At 41.9% G+C, this 14957-nt stretch overlaps 1 protein-coding gene across 1 annotated transcript; it reads left to right on the top strand.

Moving 5' to 3' along the window:
• Positions 1–368: 368 nt before the first annotated feature.
• On the top strand, positions 369–4299 carry LOC119658042 (probable cytochrome P450 6a14). Its single transcript, XM_038065283.1, has 2 exons — positions 369–1846; positions 3811–4299. Exons 1-2 carry the CDS (start codon positions 781–783, stop codon positions 4224–4226), a joined length of 1482 nt encoding a protein of 493 aa, XP_037921211.1. The 5' UTR covers positions 369–780; the 3' UTR covers positions 4227–4299.
• Positions 4300–14957: the final 10658 nt, after the last annotated feature.

Here is a 14957-nt window from a genome sequence, read left to right as displayed (position 1 = left end):
TATTCTTTTTCACATTTGGTGAAACATAAAAGAGTGGAAGGACAGACTCCATAAGTCCCAAAATACAACAGTTCACTTTTTCAAAAACTATCTGATAAAATCATTGTGATGACCTTGTCTAAAGTCTAAACAGAAAACCACTGCTTTCCTAGAGAAGTACAAAAAGTTTCAATCTAAATCGCCCACCCATGTTGCTGTCCGCGACTTGCGTCTAGCTTTTCTAGTCAGACGCGGTTGCGGTTTAGCTCGTATTCATGCGTTATCTGAAATTACGTAAACAGGTAGGTATACATCTATGTATCTATATATGAATGCGCCGGTTTCTCGCTGTGTAGTTACTAATACTAAGTATCTATTGCTTTTAGAATCTCATCATCATGTGCTTCGGTCGCTTGAACTCTGGCTTTTACACTGGGGCTAAGAAATAAATGTGAGGAAAGCTAATATGATGGACAGAACGTTTTTGTTGTTAAAATTTCTAACAAATTGAGTATCTTTATTGCTATTTATTATTAAGTTACTATTTGTAGATTCGAGGTTTGAGTGCTATGAAATATTGATTATTTTTCGTTTGTATAATTTGGTCTCTTAATAAGAATTGGTATTTCGAACTCCGTATCTTTTCTGTGTACTTGAACCAAGCATCCATACCGAAGTTACTCTGAAGAAAAACATTTCCATGCTATTTTCCACACTCAGACTGTAAAGCATTTAATTAAACAAACTTTGGGCAAAAGTTATAAACATTCGCTGGACAGTCGGTTCTAGTTGACCGAAACCATGGAGTGGTGTTTTCCGTATATTTTCATCTTTACATTTTTGAGTGCGATCTATGTGTTTTTCAAGTGGAAATTATCATTCTGGGAGCGTCGTGATGTCCCAACTTTACCGCCAAGTATCCCTTTTGGGAACGTGAAAGGAGTAGGACAAACTCACCACATGAAAGACCTCATCGACAAAGTGTATCGCGCATTCAAGGACAAGTCTCCCATAGCTGGAGCTTACTTCGCAGTGAGTCCGGTTCTGATTATAACCGACTTAGACCTGGCCAAAAATATCCTCATCAAGGACTTCAATTACTTCATCGATCGACCAATTTATTGTAATGAAGATGACGATCCTCTGTCGGGTCATATGTTCGCCTTGAAGGGTGAAAAGTGGCGAAATATTCGGAGCAAGCTCACACCCACTTTTACTTCAGGAAAAATGAAATTTATGTTTCCCACAATCGTTGATGTTGCTGATAAGTTCAGTGAAAGCCTGAAAAGTGCAGTGAAAACTGATGGTGTCCTGGAAATGAAGGACTGGCTGGCACGTTACACCACAGATGTGATTGGACGTTGTGCATTTGGTATTGAATGCAGCAGCTTAGAAGATCCCAAAGTGAAATTCCGCGAAATGGGGCAGAAAGCGTTCGATGATCCACGACACTCTCAATTTGTTGAATCTATTATTTGGCAGTTTCCGAATTTATGCCGGACAATGGGTATCAAAGTGGTTCGCGACGATGTTACCGAGTTTTTCATGGGGATTGTCCGAGATACATTGGCGTATCGAGAGGAGAATGATATTCACAGGAATGACTTTATGGATCTATTGATTGAGTTGCAGAAATCTGAAGGAAAGTTAACAGTTGAGGAAATTGCTGCTCAAGTTTATCTGTTTTTCATTGCTGGTTTCGAAACATCGTCAACGACACTGTCATATGCGCTATATGAACTTGCTTTAAATGAGGATGTCCAGAACAAAGCTCGTGAGGAAATTAACGCGGTTTTGGAGAAACATAATGGACAGCTTACCTATGAAGCAATGAAGGAAATGCATTACATAGATCAGATCATTAGTGGTAAGTTTCAAATTATGGAAAGTTCTTCATATAATACTAACTGCATGACGTCACTTTGAAGGTTTTGTGTAAAACAAAATTTTATTAAAATCGGTTTCCTGTCTGTCTGTCCGTCTGTCTGTCTGTTTTTTTAGAGGAGGTGGACATTTTCAAAATACAGTGACCTGGGCACGTCAGCGTATGGGATTTTTGCCCACTAAAACCACCCCTGACTCTCCCTAAGCCCCGTGGAACCACCATAAGGTATTACATCACGAGGCGGAATCGGCTGTAATTAGCTTGGTCACCTTTCGTCTCTACGCGGCGTACCTAACCGGGCTTTTCTAGTCTCCTTTGCTTTTCGCAATTTGTTCTGGATAGATGCGACCATGGAGTTGACATGCTTTTCCCAGAGTCTCCTCTAAGTTCTTCCCTTCTTTCACAAATCTTGGACAGTGGAAGAATACGTCCTCTGGGTCCTCTGAGACTCCATTGCAGTTCAGACAATTAGGTGAGATATCGAGTTCAAACCTGAACACGTATTGGCGATATCCTCCATGCCCCGTGCGTCGTTTATTTTCGCTCACACAAAGTCGCTGGCTTTTCATTGTATGGCTTGTCGACCGCATGCCCATATCGCCGCTCCACCAGTCGAATCTGTAACCCATACGTCACCGTGACGGCTTCAACAGGGTTCGCTAATGATGGCAATTTCCACCTCGGATTCGTAGGGGGTCTGCTCGAGTAAATTCTGAGCGACCCTGCAATGATTGACCAGCGAAAAAATCAAATTCCCTTTTATCACGCCGCACATTACTTTGAACTTCCCAGTGTTTCGCACGGTATTTGAGTTTGAACGCGATACGTCCGCCATGACTTACGACGGTCAGTGGGTGGAGCCTTCAATCTCTTCCATTCATCGTTCCACTTCCATTATTGCTTAGTCAGTCAAATTGTATGACGCCACTTCAGAACGTGACCGACGGCCTGTGTAGCACCCGAGAAAAGGGCATTTTTGATGGCGGTCTAATGCTCATCGGTATACTCAGCAGGCTACTCAGTGTATCTGCCGTCTTATCAGCAAGATAATTTTCCACTGTCGAGCGCTGGATCATATAAACGGTCGATGGGGGATCGCAGCTCTCCAATCTTGCGAGAAATGGCGGACGCAACACGTAAGTGAACGTAAGCGACTATCAGATAGTAATCCCTTTCGAGCCCGATGTCAGTGTCTCTCTGCTTATGCACATCCAGGAGACAGATTCCTAAATCTATCGCTGATCGCGAAGTGGACAATCTGATTGCTCGGTGCCGGTCAGTTGAAACCCAACTAACTTTATGGCACGCTTTGTGCTCGAACAATGGTCCACCAATGATAAGGCGTTGGAACCTGTAGAAATCTACAAATCTCCCGCAATTGTCCTTACACCACCAAGACTATGCTTCACCCCCACATGTCTAAGCAAGGTGTTGTCAGATCCCATCTTGGCATTGAGATCACCCATCACGGTAACAATGCTACCCTTGAACTACATGTAATGCCTTTTAGAGAGTATCTTTCTCGACTATATCGTCCGTTGGGGTATAGCACAATTGTTATGCTCCTTAATCCGAACCGGAATCGTGCATTTAGAAGCCTGTTAGAAACTGGCTTACGAATGATGAGAGCGTGCCGTGTGGTAGCTGTCAGAAGTAATGCCAATCCATGCTTTGCCCTGTGACCTATACGACCTTCACATTTGAATATGCTGCGGCTTGTTGAGGTTTGGCAAGGGTGCGGACTCGGCATAAAGTTCAGGAATGCTTAGATACAATAAAGTTTAACAGCTGAAATGCCGATAGATACCTCTTTGGGTTTATAATCTTCCGTTGCTTTTCACTTCTATTTTGAATTTTTATTTATTTTTTAATAACTTGTTGATCTTTAAAAAGGATTTGCTCTAAAATACCCGCATCTATAAAATAAATATTTTATTCTTTTTCAGAAACTCTTCGATTGTATCCACCAGTTGTAGCAATCTTCCGACAAACTACCGAAAACTACAAGGTCCATAATACCAAGTTTGTCATTGAGAAGGATATTTCGGTTTTCATTCCAGCGTATTCTATTCAACGTGATGAAGAGTATTTTGAAAATCCAGAAATCTTCGATCCAGGACGATTTAGTCCAGAAGCAATGAAAGCTCGCCATCCAATGACTTTCTTATCATTTGGCGATGGACCACGTAATTGTATCGGATTAAGGTTTGGACGTATGCAATCCAGTATTGGCTTAATTACTTTGCTGCATAATTTTCGAATTAAGAAATGCTCTAAGACAGTCATTCCTATGAAATTCAGTAATTCGAAAGGTATATTATCGTCAGAGGGTGGGCTCTATTTGGAAGTGGAAGGTCTGTAAGATAAATGTGTGTTTGTTGAGATATACATATGTTAACAGGATAGAATTGTATTGTTTGTAACTCCAATAAGATATAAAACAAAAAAAATGAATTTTATAAATTTCTGAAAAACTATTTTATTTGTAGTATTTTAATCCAAAGTTAAGCTGGAAACATAGGTTTTGTTGGTCCTTGCATTGGAAGTCGATAGCTTATATAGTTTCATCATCATCATTATCATCAATGGCGCAACAGATAGATATTGCCCTTACAGATTTTTCGGGCAGAATCATCCTCATCCATACGGATTAAGTGAGCCGCCCACCATAACCTATTGAGCTAGATTTTATTAACAACCTGACGATCATGGTATCGCTCATGGATTTCGTCGTTATGTAGGCTACGGAATTGTTCATCCTCATGTAGGGGGCCAAAAATTCTTCGGAGGATTTTTCTCTCGAACATGGCCAAGAGTTTTCTCTTGACGAGAACCCATGTTTCCGAGAAACACATAAGGACTGCCAAGATCATCATCTTGTACAGTAAGAGCTTTGACCCCAGTTACCAGTCTTTTTGTTTGTCCGATATATACCTTTGGGCAATTTGAACAAGCGATTTTATATATACCGCCCATCTCCTCTACCGCTTTTCGGTCCTTTTCTCTAGCCAGCTGCGATTCTAGCTGATAGATACGATTTTATCCTACCAGTTGTATGCCGAACCTTTTTAATGTCCGTTTTAATGCTTGGACAGATTTGAGAAGCTGGCACTTCATCTTTTTAATGCGGTAGAAGTCGAACGTAGTACTCTCCTTCGTGCTTGTCTCCTGATCATCGTATCTATGGTGGTGCTGGTGTACACATTCTTCCTTGCAGTGTCCATAATGTAGAGTTTTCCGCTCTGGTAGTCTTCTCGTGTGAGTGAGATTGTTAGAAGGCGGTAACTCATCGTGCCATAAGCTGACATTTTATGCTGGTAATTATGGAACGCAGTGACCGGCATTGTCCGCTGGGCGTTGGTGGTTTCCTGTAAATAGAAAAAGAAAATGGTTGGAAAATTGGTTATTAACTTCAATCTCATAAGAGAAGGTTATTTTAGGGTGTAGCATTTGATGTTATCTAACATAATTTTGATCCCTGTTTTCGGGGTCACTGCCAAAATGTCATCCACTTACCTCAACCATATATTTGGCAATAATCCATTCTGCTCTATTTTCTCTTCCAGTGATACCAAAAAGATTTCACTTAAGAGTGGGGAGAGAGGATTGGCGATCGGTACACCTGAGGTTAACTTGAAGTATTTTTCCCTGAATGTGAAATAATTTTCATTTATACAGAGGGAAGCCAACCTCGCATATTGTTTTGTCGTTCTACCCCATTCTAATGTCAAACCAAACCGTAGTAGCCACTCTTCAAATTTTATTATTGCCTCTTTTACAGGCGTGCTAGGAAATAAGGCTTTGACATTAAATGACACTAGGCGTTCATTATCCCTCAAGGCCCCCACTACACCCAATCTTTGAATCAATTCTTTCAAAGTTTTGACAGATTGTTTCCCGTTGGTAGACCCCAATTTTTTGCATCCCTCAACCACTTACTTCGCAATGTTGTAAGCAGGCGAGCTAGAATCGGCAATAATCTCCCTCATTTCATTGCCTGATTTGTGTATTTTTGGTTGGCATCTGGGATTTGGCATCCGGAGCCGGGCTGGGTTATCAACCACTAGAGAGCATTCTTTTAGGGCTTTCTCTACTCGTTTTATGGATCCTGGTAGCGGGTCATTCCTTAATTCAAAGTAGTTTCCTCCAGTCAACTTTTTCGTTACTAGGTTATTTATCCATAATTATAATCGCGTTACCTTTGCCTGTTTTTAGGTAGTATACCAGCTTTTTCAGCAGCTGTCGTACGATATTGGTTTTCCGTCGGTTAGCAGACTTTTGAGTCTTAGTTTGGTAAGCGATGGCTTTGGATAGTTCGTGCCGGATTTGCTCCTTCGCTTCGTTGCCCATGCATTTTATGGCTCCTACCACATCTACAACAACGTGTTCCACTGGCAGGTTTGTCTTTACGACGTAGTTCTAGCCCTTGTTTAGCAGATCCATTTCCTCATTGCTGAAACTAATAATTTGATTAGGAATAGTACTTACCGTTGGTTTTTCCTGTCTAGTGCGCGACGAGTTTTTTATCAACAGGTTGAGCTTCTTCCTTTGCAATGTCCGATTGGGTTGCCTGAATTTTGAATTTTGAAGAAGGTTGATTCCGTACAGTTTTCTGTTGCAACTAATTGCAAGTGTGCATAGCATGCCTATGCCTACCGCGAAATTACACTCAGATGGCGAATATTTTCAAACAGGTTCTGCAAAGGATTTCATATGAATCTTTTTAACAATCTATTTGCTTCACATTCGCCACCTTATCACGGATAAACTGCTATTCAAACATCTATGGAGTGATCATGCGTTTCTTGGTTTTAGATCCGGGGAGTGCTTCTACTCGCAATGAGAAACATAGCTTCTATGCCTTCTAACAAGGTCCGATTTCTTTGTGGTGCGCGCGGGATTCTGATTCAGATTACCTTAGAATGAAGACCTCCTGTGTAATGAAAATTGCGGGAAAAATCAAACGATCATCCTGAGTGACCGAAGACGACCTAGAGGGGTCTAAAAGTGGGCGAAGTTGACCGTGAAGGTTCGCCCGCAGATATTGAAGCTCCACCAAAGTTCTTGATTGATACGTTCTTCCAAGCCTCTGTGCTAGCCAGGTTTAGAAAAAGGGGTGGATCTAAAAAATGAGACAACGAACAAAGGAATTCGCGACGGCCTAACGAAAACGGTTCGACCGCGTGCGTGGAGCCGTAAGCCTCCGGACCCGAGTGCCGCGGTCGAGAGGAAAGATCCACGACGGATCACAGTCCCGATCATTGCTTCTTCTGCCTCAGATGGTTATTGAGGCGCGGCCCCTGAGGTTCCCTCCAATCCTTCACATCATCGGGCCGTTAATTAGAGGATGTTCCTAATAAGGTTTTGCGGGATCAAAGAGGAGGAGAAAGCCTCAAGTTAAAAAAAAATTAACTCCAATTCATCTTATCCTATATTATAAATTTGGTATGAATGAAAACAAATTGGAAAAAAATTATTAAAAATTAAGAGCTAAATTTAAAATACCAAAAAAATAAATCATAAAATAAAATGTTTTAAGAGAAGAATGAATATAAATAAAAACACAGAAAAAAAAGAAAAATACAGAAACTCCAAACTGTGCGGGGGGTGTATTTTATTGTTTTTTTTTAAGAAGGAAATTATTTGTCTCCAAAAAAAAGGAGGAAAATATATATATACAGGAATATAATAAAGTACTGGATTTAAGGTAAAAATATGAAATACTTTATCTTTCTTTTCCTTGTTTTCTTTCCGGGGTCTTCCTAGCGACGCATACGCGAACGGGAAAATGTCTCGCCCACACTCCGACCAGAAATTTTTGGAGGCTACAAATGCGATATTCTCTGTATGTCGCACACTAAATGGGGTAGGTCGCCCGCAGCTCGAAATTAAAACTTCGCCATAAAGTCACTACAAGATTGTTCCAGCGAGAAACAGGAAATTCCCCTCATCGGCAGCAAAGCAAGCCCCTCTTTAACAAACGTTGTGCCTTTCGTCAATCACGTCCTCTTGTAAAGACTATGTTTTCTTTTGCTTTTCATCCTGCTGCCTCACGAAAACATGGAAAACTATGCGATGCTAGTTCATAAAACTAATTCCTCGACTTTGAGACTACGCCTCCACGATATCCACCCCCTCGCTCGACAACTTCCTTGCAGAATCCCAGCGTTTTCTCCTCTTACCAAAAAAATCCACTGTGATCCACCTGGTAACCAACAAATGCAAGAAGTTGAAATTCGGGAGACATAGTGAACTCTACGATAAACGGTTCCAGTAAAAACGATGAAGTTTTTAAATCCCGGCATTCACTTTTCTTTTATTCAAAATTTATTCGAATTGAAATACTGATGTATCATGATATTTTCGACACAATTTCAATGTACTAACAAAAATATGCTTGAATCTTAAATCTTGGAAGACTTCTGTCATCCACCACTTCGCTCGCGAAAAAAAATTTTCATCTCACCGGCCGTTGATCAGCTGTCCACCCACGAACCGGTCCCATGCCGCTACGTTCGCCTTAAATTCGAGTGAACTCCGCGAGTTCATGTTGCGGCAACATGCGCATGCGCCTATATATGCGGCAAATCATCCCCTTCTGTCAAGATCAATTCGCCCGAATGAATTCAATAATGTGCAATCTTTGGCGAAAATTAGGGTAATTACACATTATAGAGTGCATTATTTGAGCAATTTAATTCAGAACAAGGCGAATGAGATACCGCTCGCTTCGCGAAGGCTCTCAGCGACGGGTGTAAAGCTAGGTCCAGTTGAATTGACAAAATTGGTTCATGACACGACAAATTTACTCCATTTAAATTAAGTGCTGCGAAAAAAATTTCCGTTTCAATTGTTTCGTCGTCCACAACGAATCCCAATTCGGTAATTTGTTTTGTCAATTCCATTAGATTGCCTTTTGTCGTTCGCCTTGCTTAAGTAGAAATTTCTCCATTGCTTGTTATGAGCCGTTAGGCAAAGTGCGTTGGCTGGCATGTAATTAAGGGCAAAATGCAAAGGTAGTGACCATTTTAGATTGCAAGTTATCTACTTTGGAAATTGCATGACTCTTCTTCACTCCTGCGGAGTATAGGTAATCCACACAATCTCTTGCATGTGCAGTGATAAGCTTGCAGCAGTGCATTAACATAAAGACGGACACACAAATCCACAAATGTCGGGATTGAGAGGCGTACGCTCAACTAGCCCAGCCATCGCTCATAAATTCGTTGCATGGGTAATTTCAATAAATGGGGTCGATGTCTGTCTGACAGAGAACGTGGGAAAACATAAAAGATAGATGGTGAATCTTAACTGTTATCTGAAATGTATGCTCTTGAAAGTGTCAAAGTCAAAATGGAGAAATGTAATCTTATGTTGATCGTAAGTAGGTACTGTTGTAGAGAATATTTTTCATCGACGCAAGGGAGTTCTTTTTGAATATTATCCTTCAAGAGAAAGACTCACTCATCGTCGCGGATTAAGAATCTACAAATTCCATAAAATTTCTAAGAAGCTCTCCTTAAAGTATTCACATTTGTCATCAAAGTGTAAGATTTCCTTTGGCCAGACTCAACTTTTCAGACATGACGCGACAAATTCTGTAATCTGAAAAGAACTTTGAGAGAGAGAGTTATTAATGACATTATTTCATTGCATGAAAAGATAACAGAAAATTGCTGGAACGAGATTACTAAAATGTTCAAGCGCTCAAATAAATGAACTCGCCTTCGCACAATACATTTTTCCCCGATATTTATCATTGTTCAACAGACTGATCTTGGACGGATAAGAAGTTTACTCTTTCTCAAGGAGTTCTCCCACAGGAGTGTCGGAGGCTAAGGGAAATATTGGAGCTTTCTGGCTGAAGTTAATACTAAAAGTTTGTTGTATCTTTTGAGGAAGGTCGATCCCTTTTTATTCACGAATGGAGATTTTCTTGGATTAGCTACATGACTGACTTCAGATGAATTGTTTTGAATTTTTTTAATCTATATTCGACTGTTATGGTAGCGGTTAAGAGGCTCTTTCGATTTTCCATCATTCTGGCCCATCTTCCTCTACATAATATGCTTCCATATTTAGATAAAATGATTTGCTTCACTGAATACAGACAACGGTTTATTTATTCGTCCTAATAACTCCCACTTTTCGGGTACAAAGGCCAACTCTTTCATTGTTACCGTCAGCAGTCGTATTCCTCTCAGCCATAGGTCGAAAAGCGAAAGCTGGAAATGGCCTCATTAAAGTAAACCCCTCCAGATCCCTTCATAAATCAAAAGTTTCCCTTCCCGTTTCCTTATGATAACAAACGGCTTGTAATCCTGATTCTTCCAATTTATCATTAATTAATTCATTAATTTTGGTCCAGTAATGGTGGTTGCGCTTAGTGGTGCAGAAGTTTCTTGGAAGTTTTCTTAGCGCGTAGGATGGCGAATTTAAGGATACCAACCCACGGATTTTATTGCTACGACAAGTTGGATTATATTATAACCACAAGATGACGCCGGGATACATGCTCCTTGGAATTAACTTGGCGGATATGTATAAGGATGTGTATTTATAGAGGCACCTTTCAAGACTTTATTCTGGGAAGAAATCGAGTAGCGGAAAGTTTATACGATGGAAGTAAACGCAGTTAAGACGGAGGAGCAATATATTGATCCGCTTCGCTAATGGATTGATGTCTATTTCTGTACCCACATTTTCTGAGCAATATTAAAATTCCACACGGTGCATGTCTTTATTACTTTTTAACGCTCCTAGACAGTTGCTCATCTCCTGCATTCACTTTTTCATTGAATATTTTGCCAACAGAAAGATGCAACTTGGCCGATAGTCAAGGAGGAATATTGGAAGAATTTTTTTATGACATTTAATTTACTATGGACAATATGCTAATTTTGAAAGATGACGTAGATTCTGCAGAGATGGTTCTATCATAATCTTCTGTTAGAATGCAATGTTATTATGGTGGCACGAGATATCTGTTGTACAGGTTAGCATCGCTAAATGCAACATAGGTCGGCTGGTTGGTTTACATGGCAGCTTTGCGAAAAAGATTGAACAGGCTTTGGTTGGCTTTATGGCGGCCTGTTTTGATTATGCTTCAGCTTAAAGGTGCATAATTTGGAAATTTCCCACACCACCTCCCCTCGGCGGCCGCTGGGAATCGTCTTTGGATGGATCAAGAGTGTGTAGGGCTAGGCAGGGAGTAGGCTCATCCAAATGATGATGATCTGTTTGCCTGCTGGTCAGGTGTTAAGGGCAAGTGGATCTGCTAGGGGGATGAGCCGAAGTAACAGCCCGAGAACGACCTTCCTGCACTGGACAAGGTACTATTAGGGCTCAAAGCCAAGGTGGAATAACATACGCCGAAATCTGCGTGGCCAAAGAGGCGTTCGGTCTTTAGTATGTACCTTCCGTTTCAAATAATACCGATACTTTTCTATCCGGCCAAGTCAGGATGGCTATCCTTCATGGACTACTCGTGGGATTAAGACATGGACTCAATCAATAAAAATAAAACTAAAAAAAACCGAGGAGAGAAGAAGAGGTGGTGATGCCAGGTGCATCACCGGAGGACGAGTTGCTGGTATCTACCCAGGAGACAGTAGTCTTCGAGGGCAGTACAATCGGTGCAAGCCGTAGCCCCGTTGTGCTGAAACAAACCGCAGGACTCTGCCGGAACGACTAGTGGTTCCCACTGCCGTCAAGCTGGGTGAAGCCAGTATCACCCATAGTACTCGTAATACGAAACCGTTAACGTTCAGACCGGCAAGAATATCGGTCACCGAAAGCCAACTAAGAAGCGAAAAACCACTGGAGTCCTTCCTGCTCAAGAGGCAGTATCAGAAGGCCAAGCATGTTCTTAGCAAGATTGCTAAGAATAAGGATGCCGGTACTGTCAACGAGTGTTATTGGGGAATATAACAGCAAACGCCAGGCAGACTAGCAAAAGGCGAAGCCTACCGCTCTCATACGCATTCAATCTTAAGACGAGGTCGAATAAAAACGCAAGCGGAGCAGAGTGTGCAAGAGCTCGGACGCTAAGCAACCTCTTGAGACAGACAGACAGACAACAGCCAACCGCCAACCGAGGAGCCATGAATTACGAAATTCTGCTAGCAGTAAACTTGCGCCGGAAGCATGGAAAGACGTTGAGGCTAGGCTGTCGGAAATTGTTATGGAGCATCTCCGGGGGATACGGGATCCATCTTCTGTTTTAATTCCTCTCAGGTGGTCCATACGAAAACCAATTCTCCAGGGACTTTCTCGATTCGTGCGTCGTTAAGATCGGCGACGTTCAGGAGGGTATAAAGCTCAACGTTATCCCCTGCGATAAGATTTCCAGAAGACTGGCTGTTCATCCAAGATCCGCTCGGATAAGGACAAGTTCGTCCAATACCTGTGCGAATTCTCAAGGACGACTGGGTAGTTATGAACGAGGAGGAACCCCAGATGAACAGCCAGCTGTTGCTACTCCGTATAAATGGAGAGCGCGTGGAGGCACTTGAAAAGGTGGTTCGGAATCAGGAACGCAAAGATGAAAGTGTTCCGCTCTGCAGAACCGGACGCTGCCAGCGAGCTGTTGAGGGAGATGAGGATTGACAGCGACTGACGAACCCCCCATGCAGATCATGCTGAGGGTTGCGCAGATAAATTTGCAGCAGTCGAAGCGTGCCTCGGTTAATTTGAATGACTTTGCCCTAGAGACATCGCACTAGAACAGAAGTCCTGGATCTGAGGCGACCCAACCGTTAAAGGGCCCCAAAACAAATATTATAAATTATTCCACAGCAAAAGAGACGCTGATCAAGACAGATCAAAAGCATGTATCCTCGCGAGGAAGGGTCTGCACCCTTTTCTGTATCCGGACCTGAGTTCCAGCGACCTAGTCATGGTCTGGAGCAGGCAGGAGCAGAGAACGTGTGTATTTCTTAGGCTTTCACAGCTCCGCCAGAAGAACTGCAACATTTGAGGAGCATCATAGCAACAAAGAAAATCAATGGAAGGGTTGAGTTATTCTTTGATTTTATTATTAATACAAATTGATCGGTGTGTAAAAGGGGCAGCACACCAACCATTTTCCCAGCTCGAAGAACTGTGAGGGTAGGGAGGAGGTTCTCGATATCACGTTACTAAACGAGAATAATATTGTTACGGTAGAGAACTGGAGAATATCTGACCAGAGATTTTTCTCAGCTCATAGTGGGATACTTTTCAGTCTAGATCTCGCCGCAGAGGTCTTTGAACCTTTCAGAGGTCCCAGGAGGATCGACTTTAGAGGTTTGATTAAGTTATCAAAAACAAGCTTTTTGGTGTGCTAATTGGCACCACAGACGAACTGAAGTCAAAGGTCGGAGTTGTGAAAAGCCATTCGATATTGCCTTTAAAGTCTCGTGCCCTGTTGAATACAGCTAGGAAACACTGCCACCTAGTTGGAATGAAGATCTGTCCAGCCTCAGAAAGCTGACCAGGGAGATTTTCAACATCTGCCTGAAGAAGTACAATCACAAAGTACCATACGTACCACCGTCTTGTAGATGCGCACGATTGGTTTTTATACCAAAAGCAGGTAGGTACAGGCATGATTGAACGGAGGACTTTCGACCCACCAGCCTCACCTCTTTCTTCTTGGACATTCACGTAAGGACGCTTATGGAGAGAATGCCTTTCTTTAAGTCCCAGCACGCCTACCTCAACGACAAATCCGCAAAAGCCGCTCGAAAGGATGTAACTGGGCCGAGAGTGGTGACGGCAGTACAAGCAGTATCTCCTAACTGCTTTGTTGGATGCAGAGGAAGTATTCAACAATGTTAGTACCACCGCCATCTAGGAAGTTTTGACCCATATTGGATTGCAGTGGTATGTTAAGCATTGGATAATATCCGTGCTAAGCACCAGGATAATCTAGTCAGATCTAGGAGGCAACCACTTGACCAGAGCTGTGAACAGAGGCACACCTGAGGGTGGCGCCATCTCTCCGGTGCTCTGATGGACGAAATTTTGCGAACATTGCACAGCAGTGAATATTGTGTAAAACGAAACCTTATTAAAATCGGTTTACTGTCTGTCTGTCCGTGGCACGTATTTTTCTCGGAAATTTGGTGGAAAAGTAGCGACTATGAACGCTCACGCATACAGTAAGTTACATCATTCTACATCGAATTTAACTAGGAGTTCCCAAGCCTGCAAAAGGGGGTCCACATTTTTTTTTCACCAAAATATCTTCATGTGGAGTATTAAATGAAGGGCCTCGGTTAGTACTATCCGAGGCCAATTTTATTTTTGACATTTGTTAGAAAGGTGGGGAGTGTGGGGGCAAGGGGATCACTTCTTTCATAAACTTATTTCAGAAACTATCCAACCGAAAAATCTGAAAGAAAAACAAGAGGCAGCCACTATATGGTGCTTAGGTTTCGAAATACCCTCCATACCGATATCTGTTCAAATAAAGTTAAAAATAGTAATAGTAATTTTTAGTAAGTAACTGTAAAACTTCCTTCAAGTTCACCAATGTATTATAGATCATAATATAGAGCATAATCCTACCAAATTTGGTGGGAATCCCACTATTGTTCAACTTCCAGTTTCCCGACTTATTTTTGAGATACATATGCTGCGGAACCATCCTTTTCTGTACAAAGAAGGTGAGTCTTACAGATCTGAATACCCTTCGTACCCTCTGAGGTGGGGGAGAGGTAAAGCCTGTGATTCGTACCCCCTAATAAGAGTACATAGTTAGACAGGGTAGAACCTTCAAAAACTCCTTTACCATGGGACTTCTATTGCAACCTGATCACAAGTATTTCGATAAAGCTAAGAGGTTTGTATAGCTAGCTAATGGTATTAATAGTCCACCTTCTACGTCCCTTTGTAAGAATTGTTATCTACAGTCGTGACACTCAGCGTTCTACTCTTCTGATCTGTATTGTAGCCTGTCGTCTCTACCAGCGATAAAGATGTTACATTTCTCCGCGGATCGAATGACCTTTGATCTTCTTTATGCTGAACCTTAGTTATCAGTCGGGTTTTGTTAGTACTCTCAGGTACTTCCCGTTAGTATGAAAGATAGCCTATTTCCCTGCAGTTC

This window comes from Hermetia illucens, chromosome 5, assembly GCF_905115235.1.
Source record: "Hermetia illucens chromosome 5, iHerIll2.2.curated.20191125, whole genome shotgun sequence".
Taxonomy (NCBI): Eukaryota; Metazoa; Arthropoda; class Insecta; order Diptera; family Stratiomyidae; genus Hermetia; species Hermetia illucens.
Note: the sequence above shows the minus strand (reverse complement) of the source record. Positions and strands in the feature narration are given on the sequence as shown.

Excerpts from the sequence above, each read along its gene's own strand:
- LOC119658042 (XM_038065283.1), top strand. The coding sequence starts at position 781 with ATGGAGTGGTGTTTTCCGTATATTTTCATCTTTACATTTTTGAGTGCG. Across the intron at positions 1,847-3,810 it reads CATAGATCAGATCATTAGTG|AAACTCTTCGATTGTATCCA; the intron begins GTAAGTTTCAAA and ends ATTCTTTTTCAG.